Source organism: Rhinichthys klamathensis, unplaced genomic scaffold (genome assembly GCF_029890125.1).
Source record: "Rhinichthys klamathensis goyatoka isolate OS25496 unplaced genomic scaffold, OSU_Roscu_1.1 h1tg000730l_1, whole genome shotgun sequence".
Classification (NCBI taxonomy): domain Eukaryota; kingdom Metazoa; phylum Chordata; class Actinopteri; order Cypriniformes; family Leuciscidae; genus Rhinichthys; species Rhinichthys klamathensis.
The window spans coordinates 85,380-97,500 of record NW_026607143.1 but is presented as its reverse complement, the minus strand read 5'-3'; the positions used below and the strand labels follow the sequence as shown (position 1 = coordinate 97,500).

The following is a 12,121-nucleotide window of genomic DNA, read 5'->3' as shown; positions in this document are numbered from 1 at the left end:
TGCAGAAATATTGAATTTGAATCAGCGTTTAGTTTTATTATAGTTATTAATATTTGTAATTACTTTAAATTAAAATTAAAATGTAGTAAATTTTTTTGTCATTTCGTTTTTTTAATATTGGTGTTGAGGTTTAATTTATTTTTATTTCTTATTTCTTTTTATTATTTCCAGTTAATAATTTTAGCGCTTCAACTTAAACTTATTTCAGTTTCTTGTTCAAAGTCTTTTTAGCGTTATTTCAATAAACAACAAAAAAAATGTTTTTAATAGTTTTAGTTTATGAAAATAACCATGATTTGAAAAATTAAAAGAAATTAATATAAATGCTAAAGTATTTTAAATAACATTATATTTAATAAGCTACATTTTTTTTATTGACCACGGTGGAAGAATATTTCCTAGAATTGACTGAATATATTATTATTTAATATTAGATTCATATTTTGATTGTAGTATTTATCTTTAAGTTGAATGGTGGACCGTTTTTGTTGCCCTTCAGCAAAATTAAGATCTGTCTTGATGGCTTTTAATTGTTTTGACACTTTATCTTAGTTTAGATCAGTCTGCTCAGCTGAGAAGAAAATGCATCTATGTGTCAGGGAATGAATAAGCATAATTAGTCAAAAAATAATGTAAATATTTATGTTTTAGAGCTTGTGTTGACTAAAGGAGTTCCTCTGTGTGACTGTATTGCATTTCTTTGGTATTCTTAAATTAGCAGCGTCCCTCTGACATGTTCGGTTCCGATTCAAAGGAACCGATTCTCGAATCTTCAGTTGTGAATGAACTCTGCTCGACCCGCTGCTAACAGACATCGGTGTGATATTCTAATCGCATGTATAGAAAATCAAAGCGTGTTTTGCTCCATTCCGTGATGAAGCTTTTCAAGCCAGATACAGCGACTCTCAGAGCTAAATAACAAGATAGAAACGCAAGAATCCACGTGTTCTTAGTTGTAAATAAATCATTATGATAACTCTATAGCGAAACGATCTGCTGCTCGAGTCGAACACTTTTACTTCTCTGGATACTGAAACATGATGAAACTGCATGCAGATTAGGAGATGTTTTATAGTGTCAGTTGATTTGCAACAAACAATTATTTCTCAAGAGAAGTTTGAAGTATAGGAGTCAGACTGTGAATAGAATAGAGTTTTCCTGGAGATGTTATTGTAATTTAAACCATGGAGTATTTGACCCATTCTGGCCTCGTTTACTCGCTCGAGTCCTTCTAACCCTGGATAAACACGAGACGGTTCTGACTCGTGAGTGAATGATGATTTCTGGGTGATCTGTCTTTAGTTTTCTGCATATAGACACTGTAAGATCCTGGTTTCACTGTCTTATTGTTTGATGATCATGGAAACCTGCTAGTTGTTGTACTGTTCATGCATCTTACCTGAAAAACAGAAACCTGACCTTTTTGCTTTAGGATTTTCACTTTATGTGGATTGGTCCATTAAATGAAAATAAAAGTCGAATGATTATTCTGTGTGTGGGTTTGTTCTTCAATCATTTTAGCTTTTTAATATGTTTTGTGTCACATTGTTTGTGGATGATCTGTGAATATAAAGCAGCATGCAGACTTCAAGTCAGAAATATTATAGCTAAATTTTTTCAAATAATTAGTAAAGATGCTTTCGCTCTCTCGTAATGACACTTCAGTGTTTTGTCAAGATGCTTCTGAAATGATGACAGACAGTGATTAGGACTATTAAGTCCTTGTTAACTGGGGTAGGCCTAATTGGACTGATTTAAAAAAAAAATGTGAGAAAAACACAAAATAACATGCACTTGAATAAATACATCTGCATCTTAATATTACTAACTTTTTATAAGAACTTGATATTAATGCCACTAACAAACAGTTGAATTAGATGATGCTTAACAGATAACAGATAGTTAATAGCCTATACCCTATTCAAATAGTCACGCTATGAAACACATGTTTGTTCAAAATGTTTTTTCTGACCCCTGATAAGCGTTTATATATTACATATATAGCCTATATTAGACCTGTCAGGGTGATTTTGGCGAGAAACTGCGCACATACATTATTGGTCCGTGTGTATCTCGTCATATCCGTAAATAGAGAAAGTTGCTTGGCCTACTTTGCCAAGTGTCTGGTTTGGGAGTGGCAGATGTTGTGTGTGTGTGTGTGTGTGTGTGTGTCAGAGGTTTAGGCTACTCATGTCATGGCTTCGCTTCAGAAGGCCTTTATTAACCGTGTGGAGTTCGTTTATGATGGATGGATGCACTTTTATAAACTTCAATCTGTTGGTTGCAATCCACTGCCATTATGAAGCTTGGAAGAGCCAGGACATTCATTAATTTAACTCCGAGGACATTTATTAATTTGACTCCGAGTATATTCGTCTGAAAGAAGAATGTCATATACACCTGTGGCTTGAGGGTGAGTAGGCTAAATCATGGGCTAATTTTCATTTTAAAGTGTTCTACTCTTTTAAAGGATTAGTTCACCTCAAAATGAAAATTCCCTAATAATTTACTCACCCCCCAATGCCATCCGAGATATCCATGTCTTTCTTTCCTCAGTGGAAGAGAAAATAAGTTTTTTGAGGAAAACATTTCTAGATTTTTCTTCGAATAATGGACTTCAATGGCAACCAACGTTTTGAAGTCCAAATCAATGCAGTTTCAAAGCTCTTTGAAGTGCTTTAACGGGCTGTGCACGATCAGCTGAGGAAGAGGGTCGATCTTATAGCGAAACGATAGGTCATTTAAAATATATATAGCCTATATACTTCTTAACTACAATGGGCTCTATGCACGGCGGTATTTCCGGTGAAGGTCAAGGATGCTCGATAACTTCCGCCGATCATAGAGTCCAATGCAATACCGAGAATTTATATTGAATTGTATACTCCATGGTTATACTAAAGAAGCGTTAGTCACAAAAACTGACAAAACAGACACACCTCGTTGTGTTTATGCTTCTTTTTAAAATTATATTAAATAAACATAACTATCCCCTAACCCCGCCCCTAAACCTACTCGTCACTGGGGTTAAGACCAATCAGGGACGATGGCCTACCCCTAACCCCGCCCCTAAACCTACCCGTCACTGGGGTAGACCAATCAGGGACGATGGCCTACCCCTAACCCCGCCCCTAAACCTACTCGTCACTGGGGTAGACCAATCAGGGACGATGGCCTACCCCTAACTAGAGGCCTGCATTTCAGCCCGAGCCCGACGGGCCCCGACTTATTTACGCTTCTAGGGCCGGGCTTCGGGCCAATTTTCACGTCATAGTTCACACGCGGGCCGGGCCTCGGGCCTGTTTTAGGCTTATCTTTTTTTATAGCCTATTTTAGACATTAATTAAAATAAAATATGAGAAGATGACGATTGAAAAGCAAACATAGAAAGACGTTTTATAACCTATCACACTGACATGACTGACACATGACAGTCTGCTCACGCACACGCACAGGTTTCCCGGCGGCGCGATCTGAGATTCGTGCGACCGGCTCGTTCTGTGTTTAGTGTCCCGGTGGCGAGCGTGACTTCAGCGCAGCTGGAAAAAGTACGACTGGATTAAAACCTTCCACTGTGGATGCTGTGCTTTTTCTTCACGATGCTCTGAGACTGTTCTTAGCCATGTTAGGAGGTTGTTTTTTGTTTGATTGGACTTTATTTTCATGAGTCTGTTGAAAACTATTGGAAATAAGAATGGCCATGTTCTGTAGTGAAGACTTGATTTTTGAGGTAAGATAACCTGCATGTTTGTTTTTAATGTAATTTATTTGATTTGTTTAGATTGCATTCTCTGTATGTATTGTAAACTCATTTAGTTTGCGAGCGCTGTTGCGACTGAGCAGCAGAGCAGTTTGCCTCAGCTTTTCAAAAATGACAATAAACGTTTAAACAAACGTTAACTGTCTGTGTGATATGCTTAAGTTGTTTTATATATATGGATTGTATTGTAGCCAAGTAAAGTGTTGATTTGAGAGGCTATAAATGGATCAAACATGTTTAACTCACTGTCGGCTGCTTGGTCGTCATAAAAAAAAAAAAAACATTTTTCTAAATTAACTTTATAAAGAAATGAAAATAAACTTACTGGTAAATACTTTGCCATTGAGAAGAAAAAAAAATCTGTTTTACTGACTGCAACATAGGGCAGGCTGTGAATTTTTTTTTTTTTTTTTTTTTTTTTTTTTTTTTACGGGCTCGGGTCGGACTCGGGCTGATCATTCTAATGAGCTGTCGGACACGGGCCGGGCTAGGGCCTGAGCGTCTCGGGCCAGGGCCGGGCTAGGGCCTAGATTTGAGGCCCGTGCAGGGCTCTACCCCTAACCCCGCCCCTAAACCTACCCGTCACTGGGGTAGACCAATCAGGGACGATGGCCTACCCCTAACCCCGCCCTAAACCTACCCGTCACTGGGGTTAAGACCAATCAGGGACGATGGCCTACCCCTAACCCCGCCCATGGTATATGGTGGTGGGGTCCGGATAACAGGAAAGTACCGTTCAAATTGTATTGTATGTTAAATTACATATTTATGTTTGTATGACATTAATTTTTATGACAACTAAGCACATTTTTTATTTTGAGAGTGAGTAAGTGTGTGTGTGTGTGTGTGTGTGTGTGTGTGTGTGTGTGTGTGTGTGTGTGTGTGTGTGTGTGTGTGTGTGTGTGTGTGTGTGTGTGTGTGTGTGTGTGTGAGAGTGTGTGTGAGAGTGTGTGTGTGTGTGTGTGTGTGTGTATGCGTGTGCGTGTGTGTGCGTGTGTGTGTGTGTGTGAGAGATTAGTTTTCCAGCATGTGGATTCGCTGTGACGAACATCTGAACCCTCTGAGGCAGAAATGTTAAAGTGTTGGCTGAAGTCAAGCAAGTATAATCTGTGGTGTTGCATTCAGACTTTATTTCTGGACTGAATTTTGTGTTGCGTGACTATCATTTAATCAAGTCGTGTTCTTCCAAAACACTCTTAAATGTCAAGCAGCTTTATTCGAGTATCATGATGACAGAGGAGATGTCTGTGAGGATGAGTGTGTGTGTGTGTGGGTCATGTTAACCAATTCCTTTAGTTTAGTAAATCCACACGCCTAGAGCTGAGAAAACCAGTGTGTTTCTGCCATCTAGTGGAGGACCAGTTCAAAACACCTACTGTAAACATCAGCTACCCCATGGTACAATGTTGACATATTTAGGTATTACTACTTATAATAATAATCTGTTTTTCCATAATGTTTGTCGAGTAAACATGGTAAAATTGGGTAAAATGTCCCTCTCTCATCGCAACATTTCTTGAATGTTTATGGGCCTAAAATATTTCCCACCTGAAAATCAACATTTGTGATTTATTCACCCCAGTTTTGAGGTTTAAATGTTCATAATAGTGATGTGTGAATTTATTATATGTTGAACTATTTATTTGTTATATGGAATGCGTTTTTCATATACAACTAAATTGTATTTTACTCTTCTTTAAATGTCATATTTTAGCTTAAGTTACAGTAAATGCTTCTTACCCTACATTTATGAGGGGTTTTCTATTCTATATTAATATAAAATCCATGCAATAACAATGCACCTTATAATTACTATTAAACAGATAACCTGTAAACATGTGCTTAATTTTTTCAACAGACTTTTCCACATTTTCAATATTATAGAAAAACTGGAAAAACCTCCATAACACGATCAAATCCATAAGCCGACCTTCACAAACACAATGCCCACCGAAGCCATGTTAATGTCTTTATTTTTTAATATCTACTTCATACCAATATTCAAGAATTCTCAAAGGAAAAAAATGAATGTCACAGAGTAGCTCACAAAATAAAGATTCTCTTGCACCGTTATATTTTACACATTCTGATCATGAAAAAATAAACCAACATGTTGTGTACCGTACGAAACAGGTAATTGAAGACGTCAATGTGGAAATAAAAGAAAAGAAACAGACTCACCCTTGACTCTACATGTGGAACAAACATCAAATTATGTACATATCCTCCTGAGATTGAGTTTTGCATGTTGTTGCACACAGACCGGTTCAGTTATGTGTGGTTTCTATGGGATCTGTAACAGGAAGATGATGACGATTGTACAAACCGACCCGGATCAAATCTGGACCCTTCAGACCAGGGTTTGTTAGCCAACGATTCTCCATCTAAACTCTGACAATATTGTCATTAGGGATGCACCGATATGAAAATTTTGGCCGATACCGATAATTCTTTATATTTGAAATCCGATAACCGATATATTGGCTGATAAACTAAATCCAAATTTATATATATTTTCGAGAGCCTGATTACAAAAACAAAAGTCTCATCATTATAATCCATGTCCCAAACACACAATTATAAAGTTCTCATTATATTTTTATGTAGCTTATATTGACACATGTTGCACTTCACTGTATTTTCCTTTTTTGAAGTGATTCCAATCATATTTCAGTCAATTCAGAACCATCATGTTGAACAGTGCGCATCTGAAGCGTCTCAGCTGAAGGAAATAATACATTATTTATCGGCTTTAATATATCGACCAAATTTCCTTATCGGGCCGATAATGATAACATTAGAAATGATTATATATCGGCCGGTACCGATATGGTGACCGATATATCGTGCATCACTAATGGTCATATCATAATGATAAACCAACACATGAACATGTCACAGCATTCATTGACAGCTTTGGTGAATCCATCAGTCTTATATTGCTCTGATATGTACAGAAACACACACACATAAACAAGCAAACAGACGTAACACCGACAACAGTTTGTGTGGGTGAAACCGATCGCAGGAGATCTGCACCAAATCAGCAAAAAACACGTCGTCCTGTCGGATCAACTCGCAGAAGTGTGTCTGAAAATCCTGCGTCTGAAGGCTCTCATCCACGGTTTTTATTGGCCTACTATAGGTGTGTGTGAGAGAGTGAGTGTGCGTGTGTGTGAGAGAGTGAGTATGCCTGTGTGTGAGAGAGTGTGTGCGTGTGAGAGAGTGAGTGTGCGTGTGTGTGAGAGAGAGAGAGAATGAGAGAGTGAGTGTGTGTGAGAGAGAGAGAGAATGAGAGAGTGAGTGTGCGTGTGTGTGAGAGAGAGAGAATGAGAGAGTGAGTGTGTGTGTGTGTGTGTGTGAGAGAGAGAGAATGAGAGAGTGAGTGTGCGTGTGAGAGAGTGAGTGTGCGTGTGTGTGAGAGAGAGAGAATGAGAGAGTGAGTGTGTGTGTGTGTGAGAGAGAGAGAGAATGAGAGAGTGAGTGTGCGTGTGAGAGAGTGAGTGTGCGTGTGTGTGAGAGAGAGAGATAATGAGAGAGTGTGTGTGTGTGTGTGAGAGAGAGAGAGAGAGAGAGAGAGAGAGAGAGAGAGAGAGAGAGAGAGAGAGAGAGAGAGAGAGAGAGAGAGAGAGAGAGAGAGAGAGAGAGAGAGAGAGAGAGAGAGTGTGTGTGTGTGTGTGTGTGTGTGTGTGTGTGTGAGAGAGAGAGAGAGAGAGAGAGAGAGAGTGAGAGTGAGTGTGTGTGTGTGTGTGTGTGTGTGTGTGTGTGTGTGTGTGTGTGTGTGTGTGTGTGTGTGTGTGTGTGTGTGTGTGTGTGTGTGTGTGTGTGTGTGTGTGTGTGTGTGTGTGTGTGTGAGAGATTAGTTTTCCAGCATGTGGATTCGCTGTGACGGACATCTAAACGCACCGAGGCAGAAATGTTAAAGTGTTGGCTGAAGTCAAGCAAGTATAATCTGTGGTGTTGCATGAATTAATTTGATGCAATAAAATTAATGAATGAATATGTACAGAACCACACACAGACACAAACAAGCGAACAGACGCAACACTGACAACAGTTTGTGCGGGTGAACCCGATCGCAGGAGATCTGCACCAAAACCTGGAGGTCCTGTGGGATAAACTCGCAGAAGAGAGTCTGAACGTCCCGCTCCGGAATGAAGCGGTGTGTGTGTGCGCTAGTGTGCGCTGGCGTCCGACGCGGGTGTGGACGCGCGGGAGGTCTTCTCCGGGACGGGGCTCGGGACGGGGCCGCTGTCGGGGGCTTTGGCCAGGACCCGAGCGCTCAGAGACGAGGGTTTGGGCTGGTTCTGGAGTCCCGGGGCACAGATGAGATGGTGTCGTTCCCAGTCTTTATGCTGACAGAAGGAGCCGCAGTATCTCGCCGCGTTACAGCCGCTGCACGTCTCACTCGCCTTACGACCACAGTTCCAGCAACACTGACACACACACACACACACACGGCTCAATTAATCACTGCCAGTTATGGGTATTAGTACAATATTAAACAGCAACACTTTACAATAATGTTCTTAGTTAACATGAACTAAGAATGAAGAATACTTCTACAGCATTTATTAATCTTAGTTCATATTTCAACATTTACTAATACATTATTAAAATTAAAGGTTGTATTTGTTAACATTAGTTAATGCACTGTGAACTAACATGAACAATCAGTAATAAATGTAGTGTTTATTCTTAGTTCATACATTTACTAATGTTAACTAATGAACCTTATTATAAAGTGTTACCAACATTACAATATAAATATTAAATTCACACTTTTATCAATACCATTATTTTGCAAAAAATACATTAAACCTCTGGTACTGTTCGCGTGTCATTTCAGTGAAATTATTGTACTATATTTTAGTTCATTAATAGTTTTTATTTAATATTTTGTATTTTTAGGGGATTTTATGGTACTAAATTATATTTATGCATCAGTTATAATCCATTTATTCACTTTTTGAGCATGGAAATGTCATCAGTCTGTGTTCCAAAGCATTCAAGATTTGAGTTTGATCTCTTTTTAAAGACGACACTTGACAGATTTTTGTTTTCTGATGAAATAAAAAATTCACACACACACAAAAAACTACTAAAAATGTTTCGGTCAAAAATGAGCAAACAGCACCAGAGGGTTAAACTGATTAAAAGTGACCGTAAAGACTTTTATAAAAATACAGTATATATATTTATATGTTTATTTATTTTTTTGAAATTGTCAAAAGTGAGAGTAAAGACATTTATAATGTTACAAAATATTCTATTTCAAATAAATGCTGTTCTTTTGAACTTTCTATTCATCAAATAATCCTGAAAACAATCCATCACTGTATCCTCAAAAATGTCCTCAACTGTTGTCAACATTGATAATAATAATCATAAATGTTTCTTGAGCATCAAATCATCATATTAGAGTGATTTCTGAAGGATCATGTGACTCTGAAGACTGGAGTAATGATGCTGAAAATTCAGCTTTGATCACAGGAATAAATTATATTTTACAATTAGTGCTGCACGATTAATCGTATCGCAATCGTAATCGCGATGTCAAACCTATGCGATTATATAACGCAAAATGCCGCGATTTTATATGAAATAAACAAATTAGGGCTATTAACGCAGCATCTCTTCTTTTTTGTCATCCTTTGACTAGTGTTACATGATCCCGCTCTTATTCGTGCAAATGCCTTAAGTTAAAACCATTTTGCACGACAAGAAGTCAAAAGAGAGCGCGCTGCCTGTGAATGTCCTGAATGTGACTCACAGAAAAACGCGCGCCAGTATAATGCGCGTGCACAGACCGGGTGCCAGAATACAGTTCTCTTTCGAGCTTGAACGAACAATAACACACACAATTATGCCAAAATGTCGTTTGGTCGATTATCTTCATAACATAAGAGCAGTCTTATGATGGACGAAAAGAGTTGTGCTTGTGAGAGAATGAGGCGCGTGAGAGATCCGCGTCTCGGCAACGGCTGCTCTTAAAGGGCCAGCAGCGAATAAAGCGTTCAGTCGGTAAAGTTAATCAAAGAACAAAGGGAACAGAAAATTACTCACTGCTCTTAACTAAAGAAGTTTTGTAGCTTTAATAAGGATTAGTCTATATATAATTTATAATTCATGCAGCGCAGACTGTTTGATAACTTTATTCAATTTCTGTATATAAATCTGTATATAAATCCTCAATCCTACCTGTTAAGACAGGAAGGGCACAGGTAAATATGGCATTTATTATGGGTTTATGTGAGGATTGTTTGACGTTCACTTAATTTAAAAGCTGTTATTTTTTTAAGCCTAATAAATATTTTAAAAGTTGATAGCTTTCAATTGTATTGATGGAATCACTGTAATGTTGGATGGCTATAATTAACGTTTAAAATGTAGGGGGTGTCGTCATTTTTATCCAGACATCAATGGTTTATTGATCATTATAGGTGTTATCAATCATTTAGTTGTTGTTGCTAGTTTGAGTTGAGAAATACACATTAATACACAGAATGATCACTAATCTGTGTGTGCATTTTACTTTAGAACCAAGCAAGTTGACTCATGAAACCATTTGTTTATTATATCGCAATCGCATATCGCAATATTGACCTCATTAATCGCAATATGACATTTTCCTCAAATCGTGCAGCCCTATTTACAATATATTCACATAGAAAACAGCTATTTTAAATTGTAATAATATTTCACTGTTTTTATTGTATATTGGATCAAAAATGCCTTTAATTTTTTTTTTAAAAACCCAAACACTTAAACAGTAGTGTATAATATTGTAATTTTATATTTTATTTAATACTGTAATGTCTGTATATTTAATACATGCCCGCTAATAGTAACATTTGTTATTTTAGCACCAAGTTCTGATTTTAAATGCAGCTTTCTGTGGGCGGTAATAATGCAATGTTGATGTGGTCAGGCAAACAGCACTAATGTTTGCATTATAATGAGCCTCATTTGCATAGAAACGAATGACCCAGTTTGAATATTCCCGAAGCATCATTTACATATATTTTTTCACTTATTGAGGTTTTTTTTTTTTTTTTTTTTTTTTTTTTTTTTTTTACATGGAAATGTGTATGAATATACAGGTGAAACTCGAAAAATGAGAATATGGTGCAAAAGTTCATTTATTTCAGTAATTCAACTTAAAAGGTGAAACTAATATATTATATAGACTCATTACATGCAAAGTGAGATATTTCAAGCCTTTGTTATAATTTTGATGATTATGGCTTACAGCTTATGAAAACCCCAAATTCAAAATTAGAATATTGTGAAAAGGTTTTCATATCTGTAATCCATAATCATCAAAATTATAACAAATAAAGGCTTGAAATATCTCACTTTGCATGTAATGAGTCTATATAATATATTAATTTACTGAAATAAATGAACTTTTGCACGATACTCGAATTTTTCGAGTTTTACCTGTAGATGTAAGTGGGTTGTTGCAAGTATGTAAGCACATGGTAGGAGTGTGTGAATATGCGTGGCTATAGATGTATATGTGTGTGTATACGTATACGGATGTGCAAGTATAAGTATTGCACATATGTATAATTATGTATGTACATATAGTTTCTCTTTAAGTACAGTATATGTATGTATAATTTGTATGCATTCTTATCAAGTACATTTTATTTAGTCATTTAATTGTATTACTTTCCTCACGTTTATGTATTCATACGTTTACACGTATGACTTGTACTTATAACATTCAGGAATGAGGCTAATGTGAAGTCTTGTTTCAACATGGTATTGCTGTTAATGGTTCCCCGTTTATGTGCAGCTTTAAAAGAAGCATGTTCGGGAGTGTATTGCTATAGCAGCACCAGGTTCAGGCGGTGACTGAGCTGAGGACGGGTTGGTGTGGCTCTCACCTCACTGGAGTCCTCCTGCTCGTTGATGACCTGGATGGCGTCTTCCGTGGCTTTCCTCTTGGCCTCCGCGAGGGTTTTCTCCATCTTGGCTCTCTCAGTTGTGATCATGTCGAAGGCTTTCTGCTCGGCCTCGGCCACGGCTTTCTGCACCTCGTCCATCGCCTGCCGCTTCACCTCGTTCACCGCCTCCTCTGCACGACACCAATCACATATTCATCACGATCATGTGTGATCAACAACAGCAACGAATCAGTCGCCTTTGGCTTGCTTGGTTCAGGTTTAAAAAACACTTCATTTACATTTAATATTCAACAATATTATTGATCTGCCTGCATTGACATCATTAAATAAAATGAAAAATAAAAATATATATATACACAGGTGAAACTCGAAAAATTAGAATATGGTGCAAAAGTTCATTTATTTCAGTAATTCAACTTAAAAGGTGAAACTAATATATTATATA

General features: G+C 37.4%; 2 protein-coding genes across 4 annotated transcripts in view; one reads left to right on the top strand and one right to left on the bottom strand.

Annotated features, from left to right (window-relative positions):
* necab3 (N-terminal EF-hand calcium binding protein 3) overlaps positions 1 to 41 on the top strand; it is a 55,126-nt gene extending 55,085 nt beyond the window's left edge. The window contains exon 13 of the mRNA XM_056242549.1: positions 1 to 41. This exon is cut by the window's left edge and continues 301 nt beyond it. The gene's annotated coding sequence lies outside the window, so the exon portion shown is untranslated.
* Positions 42 to 7,613: 7,572 nt separating this feature from the next.
* cbfa2t2 (CBFA2/RUNX1 partner transcriptional co-repressor 2) overlaps positions 7,614 to 12,121 on the bottom strand; it is a 53,786-nt gene continuing 49,278 nt past the window's right edge. Inside the window, exons 10-11 of one of the 3 annotated variants that reach the window (XM_056242547.1) lie at positions 11,656 to 11,846; positions 7,614 to 8,196 (exon numbers count right to left, since the gene is read on the bottom strand). In XM_056242547.1, the coding sequence (XP_056098522.1) occupies positions 7,936 to 8,196; positions 11,656 to 11,846 (452 nt within the window). In that variant the 3' untranslated portion in view covers positions 7,614 to 7,935. The remainder of the gene's footprint in view (positions 8,197 to 11,655; positions 11,847 to 12,121) is intronic. The other 2 variants (XM_056242546.1, XM_056242548.1) reach the window with 2 other exon arrangements.